The sequence below is a fragment of the Cebus imitator genome, unplaced genomic scaffold, assembly GCF_001604975.1.
Source record: "Cebus imitator isolate Cc_AM_T3 unplaced genomic scaffold, Cebus_imitator-1.0 Scaffold51, whole genome shotgun sequence".
NCBI classification, from domain to species: Eukaryota; Metazoa; Chordata; class Mammalia; order Primates; family Cebidae; genus Cebus; species Cebus imitator.
This window is the reverse complement of record NW_016107366.1, coordinates 705,893-722,956: the sequence shown is the minus strand read 5'-3', so window position 1 is coordinate 722,956 and position 17,064 is coordinate 705,893. Positions and strand designations below refer to the sequence as shown.

Below are 17,064 nucleotides of genomic sequence, written 5' to 3'. Positions count from 1 at the left end.
TTTTTTAAGGCAGAGTCTTTCTCTAGTATCCAGGCTGGAGTGCAGTGGCACTCTAACCTGAAGCTTCTGCCCCCTGGGCTCTGCCTCAGCCTCCTGAGTAGGTGGCACTATAGGCATGTGCCACCATACCCAGCTAATTTTTCTATTTTTTGTGAAGACAGGGACTTGATATGTTGCCCAGACTGGTCTGGAACACCTGAGCTCAAGCTGTCTGCCCAGCTTGGCCACCCAAAATGCTGGGATTATAGGCATAAGCCATTGTGCCCAGTCTTATATTAATTTTTATATTTTTTAAATATATTTTACATCAGGCAGTAGCCAAAGGCATGGATCACTCCTTTAAATCCTGAATCTAGAAAGATGATTTTGAAAGTTTGAAGGTGAAAAATATTAGCTATGCGAGGAATGGATGATAAATAGGTCAGTTTTGTGGATGAGGTAGATTTGGGTTGTGTCAGGAATGTGCTATGAGTCATCCATCTTCCTCTCTGGCTATATTATACTTCCTGTTTAGCTACCTATAATACTACATCTTGCTCTAGTTCCTAATTTTCTGAATTAGAAGTTACTTCCTAATCACGACCTTACAAAATCTCTCCTTTTTTCAAGATTCTATATGGCACTTTGCATCACAGAATCTTGTCTGTATCCTTGAACTCTTTCTCTTTGCCCAGATTTGTTTGTCAGAATTTAATTTTATAACCAATTTCAAGGCAGTATTCTTTACTGAAGCTTGTGATTTTTTGCCTCCTCTAAGCCAGCCTCTTGGCTTGATTTTATTGATATCCAGGTGATCTCAGGAATTAGGGTTCAGGCAAACTCCTTTGTTTTTTGGTTTTTTTTTTTGGCTTGTTCAAAGCTTACAGCTTTTTTGTGGCCCCCTGCAAAGTTGTTATTTCCTGCCCAAGGAACATTTCTGAGTCTCAACTTCGTTTTTTTTTCCCCCTGTCACCCAGGCTGGAGTGCAGTGGTGCAATATGGGCTCACTGCAACCTCCGCCAGTTCTCCTGCCTCAGCCTTCCAAGTAGCTGGCATTACAGGCACCTGCCACCACACCCAGCTAAGTGTGTGTGTATGTCTGTGTGTGTGTGTCTGTGTCTAGAGACAGGGTTTCGCCATGTTGGCCAGGCTGATCTCAAACCCCTGACTTCAAGTGATCCACCCACCTAGGCCTACCAAAGTGCTGGGATTACCAGTGTGAGCCGCTGCACCCAGCCCTTCAACTTAATTTTTAAAATTTGGTGTTTAGCTTTATAATGTTCAGGTTTCTCTGATGTAGTTTTTGGTATTCCTCAACAGTGAGCTTTTAGAATTCCATTATTGCCATTTAAAATATAAAAATAATTTAAACATGCAGTCATAATAAAATAGTTACTTTAGCTATTTTCACCAAGCAAAGAAAGGATTTTTTTTTTTTGAGACAGAGTCTTGCTTAATCACCCAGTTTGGAGTGCAGTGGCATGATCATAGCTTACTGCAGCCTGGACCTCCTTGGCTTGAGGACTCCTCCCACCTCTGCCACCCAAGCAGCTGGGACTGCAGGCACGTGCCACCATACCTAGTTAATTTATTTGTATCTTTTGTAGAGATGGGGTTTCATCATGTTGTCCAGGCTGGTCTCAAACTCCTGGGCTCAGGCCGCCCTCCTGCCTCAACCTTCTGAAGTGCTGGCCTTATAGATGTTAGCCACCTTGCCTGGCCTAGGATTATCTTTTTATAAGGACAGAGATGGATTTTAAGGAAGAATGTGTAACATATCTGAGCAAGGAATTAAATATAAAAAATGAAAATATCTGAAAACTCATTATCATTTGCTATGGTAGAAGTTACACAGAGGAACAGCAGGATTAGGAGAGAAAACTAAGGATAGAAATAAGATAATAGCACATCTCTACAACTTGATAGAATTACTGGCGTGTACTTCTGGACACTTAATACTGAAATATGGTTAGTTGAGATATATTGCAGGAGTTATTGGTTCTTGAAAGATAAATGTTATGGAAGACTCAATTAGGTAGTTTGAGGAAATTAAAAGTGTTCATATGTTTTGTAGTTGTTTTCTTTTGCAAAAATCAAGAGGAAAGGATCCTTGAATTTACCTTGCTCTAGTAGAAATGAACTAAGAAAATCAAGGGGAATTAAAACATACCTAGCCACGTGGATCCTGTAGAATAGAGAATGATCTAAAGAATTTTAGATGTTTAGTTTGGGCTTTGAGGCACATGTCTAAATATATGAAGTAAAAAATTAAAGTTCAATCTTCTGAAAGATTGTAGCATTGCTGCACATCTAAATTGGTTCATGGAAACTTTTAAGTTTTCATTCACTAGGAAATAAGAGTTGTTTTTGTTTTTTTAAGCTCTGATAAGCCTTTCTAATGTGTTTATGGGGCATATTCTTTTTCTTTGATGTCATGGTGATTAAATCAAGTCTTACAGGTTTAAGGCTTAAGATTCTCTAAAATACTTTCAGATTTTTTTTCCTCAGTATTTCTGAGTAAACATTTAAATATTTGGTCAGGCTTTGAAGAAACCAAGTAGGTTCAAACCTATTCACAGATTCAGTGAGCATTTATTAAGTACCTACAGCTCTTTCAGATGTCCTGAAATCAAAGGATACTTGGGGCTGTAAAGAATAACATCTGAAGGACTTAGTATTTGTTCCTTTTTATTGAAATTGTATTATTTGAGAGCCAAACAGCTTAGTGTAATATGGGTGAAATACTCAGCATTATACTTGGCATATAGTTCATTCAGTCAGTGTGAGTTCCGTTTTTTGTAAATTATGTTTCAGTGTAGCACTTTCTTCTTGATAAACACATCAACTGTTGTTTACTCATTGTTACTATTAAATGATTACTAGTTTTAAAATGAAGTAAAATAACTGAAGACAGAAACAGTTTGACATTTTTCATCCCAAAATAAGTGAATACAACAAGTTTGACATCTTTCATTTCATTGACCTCTTGGGTAGATTTGGCAGATACAATTGATTTGGCAGATACAGTTGACAAGGCCAAGTATTCCCTTTGTCCACCAGCTCTGTTTTCTTCCTCTTCCAAATCGTGTACTAGGAGGACAATGTTCACCTGTAGTACTTCCCATCATTCTTGAACCAAAGATAGTAAGGGGCTTACTTTGTGATACTTGTGGAAATTTATTGGAATAAGAAAAATTGAAATTTGAGATAAAATTACAAATTAATAGAATAAGAGGATTTCTTTTAATCTCCAGTTTTAATGGACTGCCGTTTCTGTGTGCTTTGGATAAAGTGGCTTCATTCTTTTTTGGTTTATCTAGTAAATGTTTATTGAATTTCTATTATTTCCATGGCATATAGTTTTTCACAGGGTTGTTCCTTATAGTGTGTTTTCCTATGTCTGATGTTGATTGATCAGAGTGACACCTAGTATGGTATTCATTGATAGTAATTTCACTTATCCATGGCCTATCTTTAGCAACTACCAAACTATACAGTATTAGGTCAATCTGCCTCCACTCTTATTTGAGGGCACATGGAGTAGCTCTTGTGACTAGGGAGAATGTTTGAATCAGGGTGTGATTCAAATGAATTTAAGTTCGTTACCTGGCATATGAAAAGGAGTAAGGCTGGCATCAGGAAGTCAGTAAGATTGAGGGTACAGAGGTTCAGACGAATGTGGGGTCTGGTAAAGATTATTTTTATTGGATACGTTTCTTATGTTATTTGTATATGTGCAATTTAATAAAAATTGGCTGGAGGAAAGTTGCTAACCAGTTGTCTTAAATATCTTTAAAAAGACATTCTGTAGTTTTTTTAATCTAGTTAATTTTGAAAAGACTATAAGAGCAAATTTCTATTTCACTTTTACTTTTCTTATAGTCTCTGAAATTTTAGTGATATAATTTGTGTCTTTTCATTTTAGAAATTAAATATGATTTGATACTTCCTATTTTTTTATTTTAAAAAGTATGTTTGTGTTTACCATAGAGTCACAATGGCTTCAGCCTTTCGCCTTTCTTTGAAACCAAAGGTCAGTGACAACATGACTCATTTAATGGTGGATTTCTCACAGGAAAGACAAATGCTGCAAACTTTGAAGTTTTTGCCAGGTAAATACATGTATTACATGTAAAGTTTTGTATAAAAACTTTTTTTAAAAAGACTTTTTTGCAATGAACATTGGTATATAAATATTAAGGAAAGTATAGTGTGCTTTATTTTTCATTAAGCTAAGGAATAAGTAAATTTGCTAGTTTTTTATTTTTAGAGATTTGATTGGTGGTAAAAATTGCATTTTAAGAATCCTGTCAAGGGATCTTTTATTGTTAGCTTGGCAGAGGGAGCAATATGGTGTGATGGTTAACAGTGAGTCTCAACGCCAGACTTCTCAGATTTGAATCCTGTTGCTTACTTGCTATGTAATCTTGAACAATTTACTTAACTGGCTTCATTTTTAACATCTTTCAAATGTGACATTATTCTTCTAGGGTTTTTATAAGGATTAAATAAATTGATACCTCTAAAGTATTTCTAATACTACCTGCATATAGTTAAAATTCAGTGAATGTTAGGTGTTATTATTGTTGTGATTGTTGGCTCAGATGGAACTTTAGTAATATGTTAACATTGTTTTATAAAGTATTAATATGAGGATATTGCAGTAGCCAAAACCATTTGTGATCGAGTTCCAAATTATTCACATATGTACAAGAGCCAATTAAGGACCAGTCTTAGTCTGTTTTGTGTTGCCATAACAGAAGGCCTGAGACTGGGTAATTTATAAAGAAAAGAGGTTCTGTAGGCTAAGAAATTCAAGACTGGGCAGCAGTGTCTGGCAGCTTCTGGTGATAGCCTCATGCTGTGTCAAAACATGATGGAGCACAGAAGAGGAACGAGACACATGCAAAAAAGGCAGAACAAGAGAGGCAGCCTCACTTTGTAAGACCCTTCTTTCATGGGAACTAATCCATTTTTGTAAGAACTGACCTTGTCTTTTTTTTTTTTGAGCCAAAGTCTTGCCCTGTTACCCAGGCTGTAGTGCAATGATGCAATCTCGGCTCACTGCAACGTCTGCTTCCCGGGTTCAAGTGATTCTCCTGCCTCAGCCTTCTGAGTAGCTGGGATTACAGGCACACACCACCACACTTAGCTAATTTTTTTGTATCTTTAGTACAGATGGAGTTTCACCATGTTGGTCAGGCTGGTCTCAAACTCCTGACCTCGTGATTCACCTGCTTGGCCTCCCGAAGTGCTGGGATTACAAGCATGAGCCACTGCGCCTGGCCACCCAGTCTTTTGAGAAAGATATTAATCTGTTATGATGACCTAAGCACCTCTTAAAGGCACCACCTCCCCACACTGCCATGTTGGTGACCAAACGTCAACATGAGTTTGCTACGGACAAGTCAGGAATATGGCTTACAACCTTTTGGTTAGGTTTTTTCTGAGCATCATGTTGCTGATAACTAAAACTATTTAGATATGGTGATTTGAGGGATCAAGGAATTTCTTGAAAGTGACATGTTTTACTTACAAGTACTTGTTTTGGAGGTTGGCTGTTTTTGAATAGAGAATGTTGATTATATGAAACCATTCCTTTTTTGCTTGAATATATATGATAAGGGACTTTAAATATGATTGGAAAAACAAGTTGGTAGTTGTAGCACTATATTGGAACCTAGGAAGGGTAGCACAAGTGAAGTACTAATTTGTGTGATATAGATTAGAAGTCCTAGAGGAATTCATAAAAGGGAAAGAGAGAAGGAACTGTAGTTGTAGAGGAAGAAAGTATATTTGTCATTGCCTATTTACCAAAACAGTGGCCTTTCAGAATTTCTATATTTTCATTCACAGGGCTCTGCTTAAGAGTGAAACTGATATTAAAGCAGTAATAAACATTTTTGAAAGTTTTATTTTGGTTATCATATAATTTAAAACGGTTTGGTCCTTTCAGTCTGATATATAGAATTTATTAGTAAGAAGCTGGATTTTATTTTAGTTTTGAAAATTTGAGGTGGTAGTATCAAAGTTTCACAGTTTACCAGTTAACTGAGGTTTACTTTTAAGTAGAATACTCTTCTCTTCACCTGTGGGAGATAGGGACTTAAATTTCAGACTAGGAAACATATCTCCAAATGTGAACTCTTAAGAAAGGAAAATAGGAAATATGTTTAGAAGTCACGTTAACTATATGTCTCTGCTTACCACCAGTATGACCCTAAAACTTTAGAATTTCACCCTTCTTCATACAGCTGTCAGATGTAAAACATTCTTAATATAATTTCCATCTGAGCAGAGAGCAAAGAAAAATTTCAGCAACCTGGAGAGGAAAGTTGTCTTTTCCTGCTTATCTGTTTACATATTAAAGTCACTTTAGTATTTTTATTGGAAAAGGGAATATATGCATGTGGTAAGCAGTTAAAGTAGTATAAAAGTGTGTAAACTAAAAAGTAGCCCTCTCATTTCACACTTCAGTTTTCCCTAGGAGCTAGCACTGTTAACTAGCATGTACTTATCTTACTAGAAACAGTCTATGCCTATAAAAGTATCATCATGTAGACAGAATCATATAATTGGTATTTTTTGGCAATTTTTTGTGATTAAACCTAACATATAGTTCACCTCCTTTAAAAAGGTGGAAGCTTATAGTAGAGCAATAACTCAAAAAAATGAAGCATACATATACACTATTATATAATATTGCTTTGCCACTTAACAGAATGTAGGAGTTTATTCCAGATCACTGTAGATCTTCACTTTTTTTTCATGACTAGATAGTAGGAATGTAATTAGTTCTTGATGAGTATTTAGGTTTATAGTCTGTTTATTAGAAACAATGCTGAAATGATCAAATACTTGTATATATTTGCAGAGAGGTGCCACTATCTCTTGAGGACAAATTCCTAGAAGTGGAAGTGCATGTTTATTATAAATTTGAGTAGGTTTTAAGTTGTCAAAGAGATTTCACAGTTTATATGTACTGGAAAATATTTGAATGCCTATATGGTTATACTGCTGCAAACACTGCTGTCAGGGTTTTCTTTTTTTCCTATTCCACTAGGTGACAAATGTGTTATGATTGTTTTAATCTTCATTTCTTGAATGAGTTTGTGGATTTGTCGTATTTTCATAAGCCACTTTACAAATAAACTCCCTATTTATGAATTTTGTCAATTTTTCATGGGATTGTTAGTCTTTTTAGTAATGATACGTAGGGCAGGACCTTTTAATAAAGAAGTCAGCCTTTGTTCTATGTGGTGTATATCCTTACTCACCTTGATCATTTGCCTGTTGAAATTATGGTGATTTTTTTTCCTAACAAAAAGTTTTAATTTTAATGCAGTTATATACATCATGCTTTTCTTTTGTGACTCAGATTTTATAAAGATCTTACTTAGAAAGACTTTCCCTATTTCAAGATGTCAAAAATACACATAATTTCTTATATTTGTAGCTTGTTAAAAATAAACTTTATTTTTAGAGCAATTTTAGCTTTACAATAAAATTGAATGAAAGGTGTGGAGATTTCTCATATACCTTCACTCATGTATAGCTTCCTTCACTATCAACGTCTCCCACCAGAGTGGTAATTTATTACAATCGATGAACCTACACTGACGCATCATTACCACCCAAAAGTCTGTGGTTTACATTAAGGTTTCCTCCTGTTGTACATGTTATGGGTTTGGACACTGACATGTATCCACCATTGTATTATAATAGTATTTTCACTGCCCTAAAAATCCTCTGTGTCTCACATTTTCATCCTTCCCTACCCCCAGTTCATGGCAATCACTGATCTATTTATTATCTCTATAGTTTTGCCTTTTCTAGAATCTTGTATAGTTGGAATCATATAGTAGGTGGCCTTTTCACATTGCTTTTTTTCACTTAGTAGTATACATTTTAAGTTTCCTCCATGTATATTGATGACCTGATAGCTCATTTCTTTTTAGTATGGAATAATATTTCATTGTGTGGATGCACCATGATTTATTTATTCATTCATATACTGAAGCACATCTTGGTTACTTCCAAGTTTGGGCAGCATGAATAAGGCTACTATAAACATCTGTATGCACATTTCTGTGTAGACATAAGTTTTCAATTCCTTTGGGTAAATGCCAGTTACTGAATAGTATGGTAAAAGTCTGTTTAATTTTATAGAAAACTACCAAACTGTCTTCCAAAGTATTTGTATGATTTTGCATTCCCACCAGCAATGAATGAGAGTTCTATTGTTCTACATTTTCATCAATTGGTGATATTGTGGTATTTTATTTTTTTTTAATTTCAGTTTCCCTAATGGCATATTATGTGAAGGATCTTTTTATATATTTATTGTCTGTATGTCTTCTTTAGTGAGATGTCTGTAAGGTCTTTGGCCTATTTTTTTTTTTTTTTTTAATTGGGTTGTTACATTTCTTATTGTTGAATATTAAGAGTTCCTTTGTAGTCCTTATCAGATGTTTCTTTTGCAAATATTGTCTCCCTGTCTGTGGCTTCTTTTTCCCTGGATAGTATCTTCTACTGAGCAAGATTTTTAATTTTAATAATGTTTAGCCTATCTTTATTGTTTCTTTCATGAAGCATGCCTTTGGTTTCTTTGTCTCTTCTTTCACCAATACCACGTCTTGATGACTGTAGCTTTATAATATGTCTGAGAGTTGACTAGTTTCAGTCTTCCAACTTTGACCTTCTTTTTCAATATTGTATTGCCGTTATCTGGATCCTTTGCATTTCCATATAAACTTTAGAGTCATCTGATTGATATCCACAAAATAGCTTACTAGGCTTATGATTGGGATTGTATTCAATCTGTAGATCAAGTTGGGAAGAACTGACATCTGATGAACATTGAGTATTTCTATCGACGGACATGGAATATCTCTACAATTTAGTTCTTTGATTTCTTTCATTAGAGCTTTGTAGTTTTCCACTTGTAAATATTGAACATATTTTGTTAGATTTATATCAAAGGATTTCATTTTTGGCATGCTGTTGTAAATGGTATTGTGATTTTAATTTCAAAATTCCACTTATTCATTTCTAGCATACAGGAAGTTGGTGGAATTTTGTATGTTAACCTTGTATCCTGCAACCTTGCTATAGTCCCTTATTAGTTTCAGGAGTTTTTTGTTGATTCTTTCAGATTTTCTACATAGATGATTATGTCATTTGTTAACAAACACAGTTTTATTTCTTTCTTCCCAGTCTGAATACCTTTTATTGTCTTGCTGCATTACCTAAGACTTCCAGTACTATGTTGGAAGCACTCGAAAGAGGGGAATCTTTGCCTTGTTCCTGAACTTAGTGGAAAAACTTTGAGTTTCTCACCATTAAGTATGGTGTTAGCTGTAAGCTTTTTTGTGTAGCTATTTCTTAACAAGTTGAGTTGAGGAAGTTCCCTTTTGTTCCTATTTCACTGAGAGTTTTTATTTTGAATGCATGCTGGAATTTGTTAAATGCATATTTTGCGTCTATTTATATGATTGTGAGGTTTTTCTTTTTTAGCCTATTGATGTGATGGGTAACATTGATTTTTCAAATGTTGAACTAGCCTGCATACTTGGAATAAATACCAGTTAGTCAAGGATATAATTCTTTTTGTTGTTGGATTTGGTTTGCTAATATTTTGTTGAGGATTTTTTACATCTAATTTATGAGACATATTGGCTTGTAGTTTTCTTTTCCAGTAATATCTTTGTCAATTTTGGTATTAGGGTAATGCTGGCTTCATAGAATGAGTTAGGAAGTATTCTATCTACTTTTTTCTTCTGCAAGAGATTTAAGAGAGTTGGTATACTTTTGTCCTGAAAAATATGGTAGAATTCACCAGTGAACACTTTTGTGCTTGCTGCCCTCTGTTTTGGCAGGTTATTAATATCAATTCATTTTTTTAAATAGATATAGACGTATTCAGATTGTCTGTTTTCCTTCTGTGGATTTTGGCAGATTGTGTCTTTCGTGGAATTGGTCCATTCATTTAGGTTATCAACTTTGTGGACGTAGAGTTGTTCATAGAATTCCCTTATAAGCTTGTTAATGTCCGTAGGATCTGTGGTGATGCCCCCTCTTTAATTTTTGATACTAGTAATTTGTGTCCTCTTTCTTTCCTTAATCTGGCCAGAGGTTTATTGATTTTATTGATTTCATTGATCTTTCAAAGAACCAGGTTTTGCTTTCATGGTTTTTTTCCATTGATGTCCCTCTTTTCAGTTTCATTGATTTCTGTTCTCGTTTTTTGTTTGTTTTTAGAGATAGGGTCCTGCTCTGTTGCCCAGGCTGGAGTGAAGTTATGCAATCATAGCTCACTGCAGCCTTGAACTTCTGGGCCCAAGGGATCATCCTGCCACAGCCTCCTGAGTAATTAGGACTACTGGCATGTGCTACCATGCCCAGCTAATTTAAAACTTTTTTTTTTTTTTTTTTAGAGACGGGATCTTACTGTGTTGCCCAGGCTGGTCTCAAACTCCTGGCCTCAAGTGATCTTCCCACCTCAGCCTTCTAAAGCACTGGGACTACAGGTGTGAGCCACCACACCCAACCTGATTTCTATTCTAATTTTTATTATTTCTTTTCTTCTCCTTGCTTTGGTTAATATATATATTTTTTTCCTTTAGTTTACCAAGGTGGAAGCTTAAATTTTTGGTTTTAGACTTTTTTTTCTAATATAATCGTTTGTCAGTGGTGAGGATACATTCTAAGAAATGTGATGATTGGCAATTTTGTCACTGCAAATGTGATAAAGTGCAAACATGACAAACCAAGATGGTATAGCCTATTGCATATCTAGGCTGTATGATATAGCCGATTGCTCCTAGGCTACCAGCCTGTACAGCATGTTACTGCGCTGAATACTGTAAGCAGTTGTAACACAATGGCAATAATTTATATATCTAGACTGAGAAAAAAATACAGTCAAAATATGGTATTGTAATCTTATGGGACCACTTTTGTATACGTGGTTTGTCATTGACCAAAATGATGTTATATGGCTCATGACCATATGTGCATTCAGTGTTATAAATATCCCTCTAAGCACTGCTTTCATTGCATTCAACAAATTTTGATAAGTTGGGTTTTCATTTTCATTTAGTTCAAAATATTTTAAAATTTTTTCTTGAGATTTATTCTTTGACTATGTGTTACTTAGAAGTGTGCTTTTTTGGTTTTTGGGTTTTTTTTTTGGAGACAGAATCTTGCTCTGTTGCCCAAGCTGGAGTGCACTGGGGCGATCTCAGCTTACTGCCACCTCTGCCTCCCAGGTGCAAACAATTCTTCTGTCTCAGTCTCAAGTAGCTGGGACTGTAGCACTCCTGGCTAATTTTTGTATTTTTAGTAGAGATGGGGTTTCGCCATATTGGCCAGGCTGGCCTTGAACGTCTCACCTCAAGTGATTCTCCCCCGTCCCCACACCCCCCAAAGTGCAGGGATTACAGGCATGAGCCACCGGCTTGGTTGAAAGTGGGTTGTTTGATCTGAAAGTATTTTGGGACTTTCCAGCTATCTATCTTTTTCTGTTAATTGATTTCGAATGTAATCATTGTATGATATCTAGACTTTTGAATTTGTTAATGTGTGTTTTATAGCCCAGAATGTAGTCTTTGTCTTGGCAAATGTTCTACAGGAGCTTGAGAAGGATATGTATTCTGCTATTGCTTAATGAAGTAGTCTGTGGATATCAATTATATGCAGTTGATTCATGGAGTTGTTGAGTTCAACTATGTACTTAGTGATTTTCTGCCTCTCTCCCATCACTTGTATCATTGCTGTCATTGCTTTCACTTATGCAGCAGTATATATAAGCACATATATACACCACACACATTCAAATAAATAGTTGCCCTTATTATTTTGAATTAACTGTTATTGGTTAGATCAGTCAAGAATAAGAAAAATAAGTTTTAATTTTACCTTCACTTATACTTCTCCAGTGCTCTTTGTTTCCTTCTTTTTAAGAAACTTTTAAAAAACATTTCTTACATAGTAGGCCTATTGGCAACAGAGTTCCTCAATTTTTATTTGTCTGAGAGAGTTTTTATTTATCCTTCACTACTAAAGGATAATTTCAAGGGATACAGAATTGCTCCTCTATAGGTAAGGTCCCCTCCCCTCCACCCCCACCTGGCTTCTTTCAAGTGTTTTCTTTGTCTGTGATTTTCTGTAGTCTGAATATTATATGCCTAGATAACAGTTTGTGTATGTGTGTGTATATGGCGGGAGCATTTATTTTGGTTGATCACTGAGCATCTTAGATCTGTAGTTTGTTGTCTGACATCAATTTGGGAATTTCTCAGCCATTATTGTTTCAAATGTATCTTCTTTTCCTTTCTGTCTTCTCCTTCCGTAATTTCCATTATACATATTTACTCCTTTTGTAGTTCCATAGTAAATTTTGGATATTCTGTTCTGTGGGGTTTCTTCCAATCTTTTTTGTCTTTGCTGTTTCATCTTGCAGGTTTCTCTCTTTTTTTTTTTTTTTTTTGCAGGTTTCTCTTGAGAGTTCCTCAAGCTCAAGAGATTCTTTCCAGTCTGCCAATAAGTCCATTAACTTATTCTTAATTTATGGCACAGTGCTTTATCTTTAGCCTGTCTTTGTGGTTCTTTCTTAGAATTTCTATCTCTCTGCTTATATTGCCCATTTGTTCTTTTACGCTGTTGACTTTCTCCATTTTATGCTGTCTGCTTTCTCCATGAGAGCCCTTGGAATATTATAACTGTTTTAAATTATTGGTCTGATAATTCCAATATCTCAGCCATATCTGAGTCTGGTTCTGATGTGTGCTCTCCTATTCAGACTATGGTTTTCTTGCCTTTCCCTATGCCTTGTAATTTTTTCTTGATAGCCAGACGTGTATTGGGTTAAAGAAACAAATGTAAATAGGCCTTCATTAATGTGGTGGTAAGGTGTGTGGGAGGGAAGCATTCTGTAGCACTATAATTAGGTCTCAGTCCTTTTGTAAGTGTGTGCCTCTGGACTGTGAACTTCACAAAGGACTTCTCAGTTTTCCCCAGTCATCACTCCTGAATTTTTAGGTGGAACAGGATGGCTGGAGTGGGCTGGGGTTGGTTTGGGTATTTCCCTTTGCCCACATGGAGTTAGCTGATTGGAGTTGGATACTTCCTTTTCCCCAGGTTACTTAGGCTGTGATAAAACCCCAACAGATTAGACTCTGATAAATAGTTTTTCTTAAGGGAACAGAATCTCTGATGTATTTTAAAATACTTCCTTTTCTCCTTCCCCTGCCGTGGAAGCATAAGGAGATTTTTCTCCATTATTCATGGTGAGAACCTGGTAAGCTCCTGGAGGTGTGGGGACACTCCTATGACTGAGTCTACTTGGAGCTGGACTCTGAGACATCCTGCTGTACCCCTTAAATAATTTCAATTTCAATTAAAATTTAAATAAAAATTTGGCCACGGGATTATAATCTCAAGCATTTGAGATAGTTTATTTCCCTTTCAGTTCCGAATGGAGTATTTTATGAAGAAAACTCAGTTTAATAATATCAGAAAGGCTTTTCTAACAGCAACAACTGACTAGCTGTGTGACAAGATCAATTTCAGGAAATAGTAATTCTTCTCATCACTAAAAAAATTCAAGAAGCTTGATAATAACTTGAAGCCACTGTTGTAAAGGGAATGCATTCATCAGAAGATATCGACCAGTTGCTTCTCAAACTTTAAAGTGCATGCAAATCAGCTGCAGATTCTGATTCAAGAAGCTTTATGTTGGCTTTGAGGTAACTGTTAGGGTGATTTTTATACACATTCAAGGTGAGAAGCACTGCCTTATTTATAAAAGCTCAGCAATGCAACACAATAAAATTATTTTATGCAGGATTTTTTTTTTTTTTTGGTATGATAGGATGCCTCCAAAGTATGGTAGTTATAACAGTCTTTGGTAGTATATGAGTCCTCTCCTTTTTCTTTTTGAAATTTTTGAAGTTTTTCAGATCATACCCAATCTCTTGCTCTGGTTTTCATGAATTCTTTAAGATGACATTGTTGCTTATTTTTTTTTTTTTTTTTTTTTTTTTTTTTTTTTTTTTTTTTTTTTTTTTTTTTTTTTTTTTTTTTGAGATGGAGTCTTGCTCTGTCACCAGGCTGGAGTGTAGTGGCGCAATCTCGGCTCACTGCAACCTCCGCCTCCTGGGTTCAAGCGATTCTTCCACCTCAGCCTCCCGAGTAGCTGGGACCACAGGCATGGGCCACCATGCCTGGCTAATTTTTTTGTATTTTTAGTAGAGATGGGGCTTCACTGTGTTGGCCAGGATGGTCTCGATCTCTTGACCTCATGATCCACCTGCCCTGGCCTCCCAAAGTCTGGGATTACAGGCATGAGCCACTGCGCCCGGCCCATTGTTGCTTATTTTTAAGGTTCCCATCATTTACGCTTCCTTATTTTTTGAGACAAGGTCTTTCTCTATCACCCAGGCTGGAGTGCAGTGGCATCATAATAGGTCACTGTAGTCTCTAACTCCTGGGCTCAAGTGATCTTTCTGCATCAGCCTCCTGAGTTTTTAGGACTACAGGTGCATTCCACCACACCCAGTTAATTTTTAATTTTTTTTTTTTTGTAAAGATGGAGGTCTTGCTGTGTTGCCCAGGCTGGCGTCAAACTCCTGGCCTCAAGCCATCCTCTAGCCGTAGCCTCCCAAAGTGCTAGAATTATAGGCGTGAATCACTGAACCCAGCCATCATTTCCATGTTTACATCTGTGTTCTTGTTATTGGTCATACTTAGGTCCAAAAAAGTTAGTTTACCAAACACAGACTCTACTTTCCAGGTTATTAAATTACCAATAAGGCAAAGTCAGAACTTTTCAGAGATTCTGCCTTTAGGTTCCCAGGTCAGTTCGGTTTCTATCATTCATCCCTTTGTGTTAGTTTTGTAGATCACTCATTGCTACCTGGCCAGATAGTTTAACTTTCATAACGTGTTTTTTTCTTTTCATCATTATTCAGATATCTTTCTGCATGCTACTGTTCTTTGATTTTATATATTTTCTATACTAATATATGTGGCCTTAGCTTAGAGTGCCTTTCTTTAAGAATAGTAAAGGCTGTTGTCTCTAAGTCAGACTACCTATGTTTAAATACCGTTTCTTTTTTAATTGTCTAGCTGTGTAATCTTCGGCAAGTTACTTTGACATCTTTGAGCCCCTAATGACGATAATGATAATATAAAGTTTATGGTATTGTAATGGTAAGGATTAAAGTGAAAGCACTCAATAAATGATTGCTATTGTTGTTACTACCATTATTTTTTACTTTTCTGTTTAACTTGTGAAGAAAATCTTGTTTCATTGATGCCTTCGAAATTGTATTTTTCACTTTGTATTTATTTCAAGTTCACTGTTTTACTTGTACTTGGAGAATTAGTGATTCTCATGTGAATCACTAATACCAATGATAACATTTTTTCCCATAATGTTTTCTGTTGTAAGCAGAACTTTCCCCCCTAAAATCCAGTGTATACATCTTCATTTTTCTTTATATAGGTTTTCCATCACTTCTAAATTCTGACAGAGAGTGAACATACACATAGCTATTACTACTACTTTGATTTTAAAAAAACAACGATTTAAAAAGCAGTCTTCTTACCATTATTTCCCTTCTTTTGGGCTTTCAGTGACAGCTTAACAGACCAATACCATGCTTATTGTATAGTCAAGTAGATTGCATGAACGGTTAGGATTTCCCCTTTTGGTAAACTATTAAGACAGTCTAAAGGAATGAGGTATACTTAAAAAAAGAAAAAAAAAGAAAGAAAGCTTTTTGAGACAGGGTCTTGCAGTGTCACCCAGGCTGGAGTACAGTGGCACAACCACTGAGTGTCAACCTCCTGGAGTCAAGCAGCTCTCCTGCCTCAGCCTTCTGAGTAACTGGGACCACAGGCATGCACCACCATAACCCAACTAAATTTTTCTGATTTTTTGTAGAGATGGGGTCTCACTTTGTTGCCCAGGCTGGTCTCAAACTTTTGGGCTCAAGTGATCCTCCCGCCTCAGCCTCCCAAAGTACGGGGATTACAGCTATGAGCCACTGTGCCCAGCAGAAAAATATAATAGGTTTTAAAAATTCATGAAGAATGCATTTAAATCTCTAATTTTTAATAATCTACTATAGCATAAACATTTTCTATAAGATTGAATCAAATTAACTTATAAAATGAAGAAATATCTTTATCTCTTAATTCCATAAATGCCACTATAATCTATTCTGTAGTATATTATGTGTAGTAATATTAGTTATGGACATATCTGAGTCTTAACAGTGGTAGTGATGATGATCAGTGATAATTAAAAAGTCATTATGTACTTTTAGCCATTTTTTATGCATTGAAATTTTGACTTTATATCCTTTCTCCTGTCTGAGTTTCTGGAGCTAAGAAAAGAAATAAGCCTGGCAATGCTGATGCCACTTATCCTTTTACATTCAGATGCAGAGAAAGCATTTTGTAAATTCTTCAACTAATTTCTGCACTATTGCTAGTTAGTCACTGTTGCTTTATGGAAATATGTAGGTATGTATGGATTGCTTTCCTTCCAAAGAGTTCTGCATTTCCTAAGTAATATTTTTATGTTATAAGTATACTACCTTTCATATTTCCCTGAATTTGTATGCCTTATTTGGTGAATTGCTTTCTTCTATATAGAATCTAGAGTGAACTTCCCACATGTTACATCAAAGTCAACCTTAATTTTGACATACCACTCTTAAATTATCTAAATATTATTTGTCCCTCCCACATGTCATCACTTTCTTAGGTTTTTTTTTGTTTGTTTGTTTTTAACTTCAGTTTCCATTTTATCAGTTGACTTTCTTTTGGGGACCATTATTCACAAGAAAGAAGAATCTGCCTGCCAGTGCAGTCTTACTAGAATAGCAGCTTGAATGGAGTTGTAAATAGTAGGGAGCTAAGTAGGCCTACTCACCAATTAAGTGACTATTTTTTATACCAATCTCTCAGGACTTTTAGTTGCAGATTTATGACTCAGCAAAATTTTCAAATTGCTATAGACCATAGGCCTTTACATTTCCATATAGGCATAGCAGAGCATATTAAATTCACGAG

The 17,064-nt window shown here is 35.7% G+C and overlaps 1 protein-coding gene across 13 annotated transcripts in view; it reads left to right on the top strand.

Moving 5' to 3' along the window:
* FSD1L (fibronectin type III and SPRY domain containing 1 like) overlaps window positions 1-17,064 on the top strand; it is an 87,111-nt gene that overhangs the window by 34,578 nt on the left and 35,469 nt on the right. For all 13 annotated transcript variants that reach the window (XR_005200116.1, XM_017527743.2, XM_037738223.1 and 10 more), the window contains one exon: window positions 3,970-4,091. Coding sequence is in view for 12 of the 13 variants with exons in the window: in XM_017527743.2 (XP_017383232.1) it covers window positions 3,970-4,091 (122 nt within the window). In the remaining variant the exon portion in view is untranslated. The remainder of the gene's footprint in view (window positions 1-3,969; window positions 4,092-17,064) is intronic.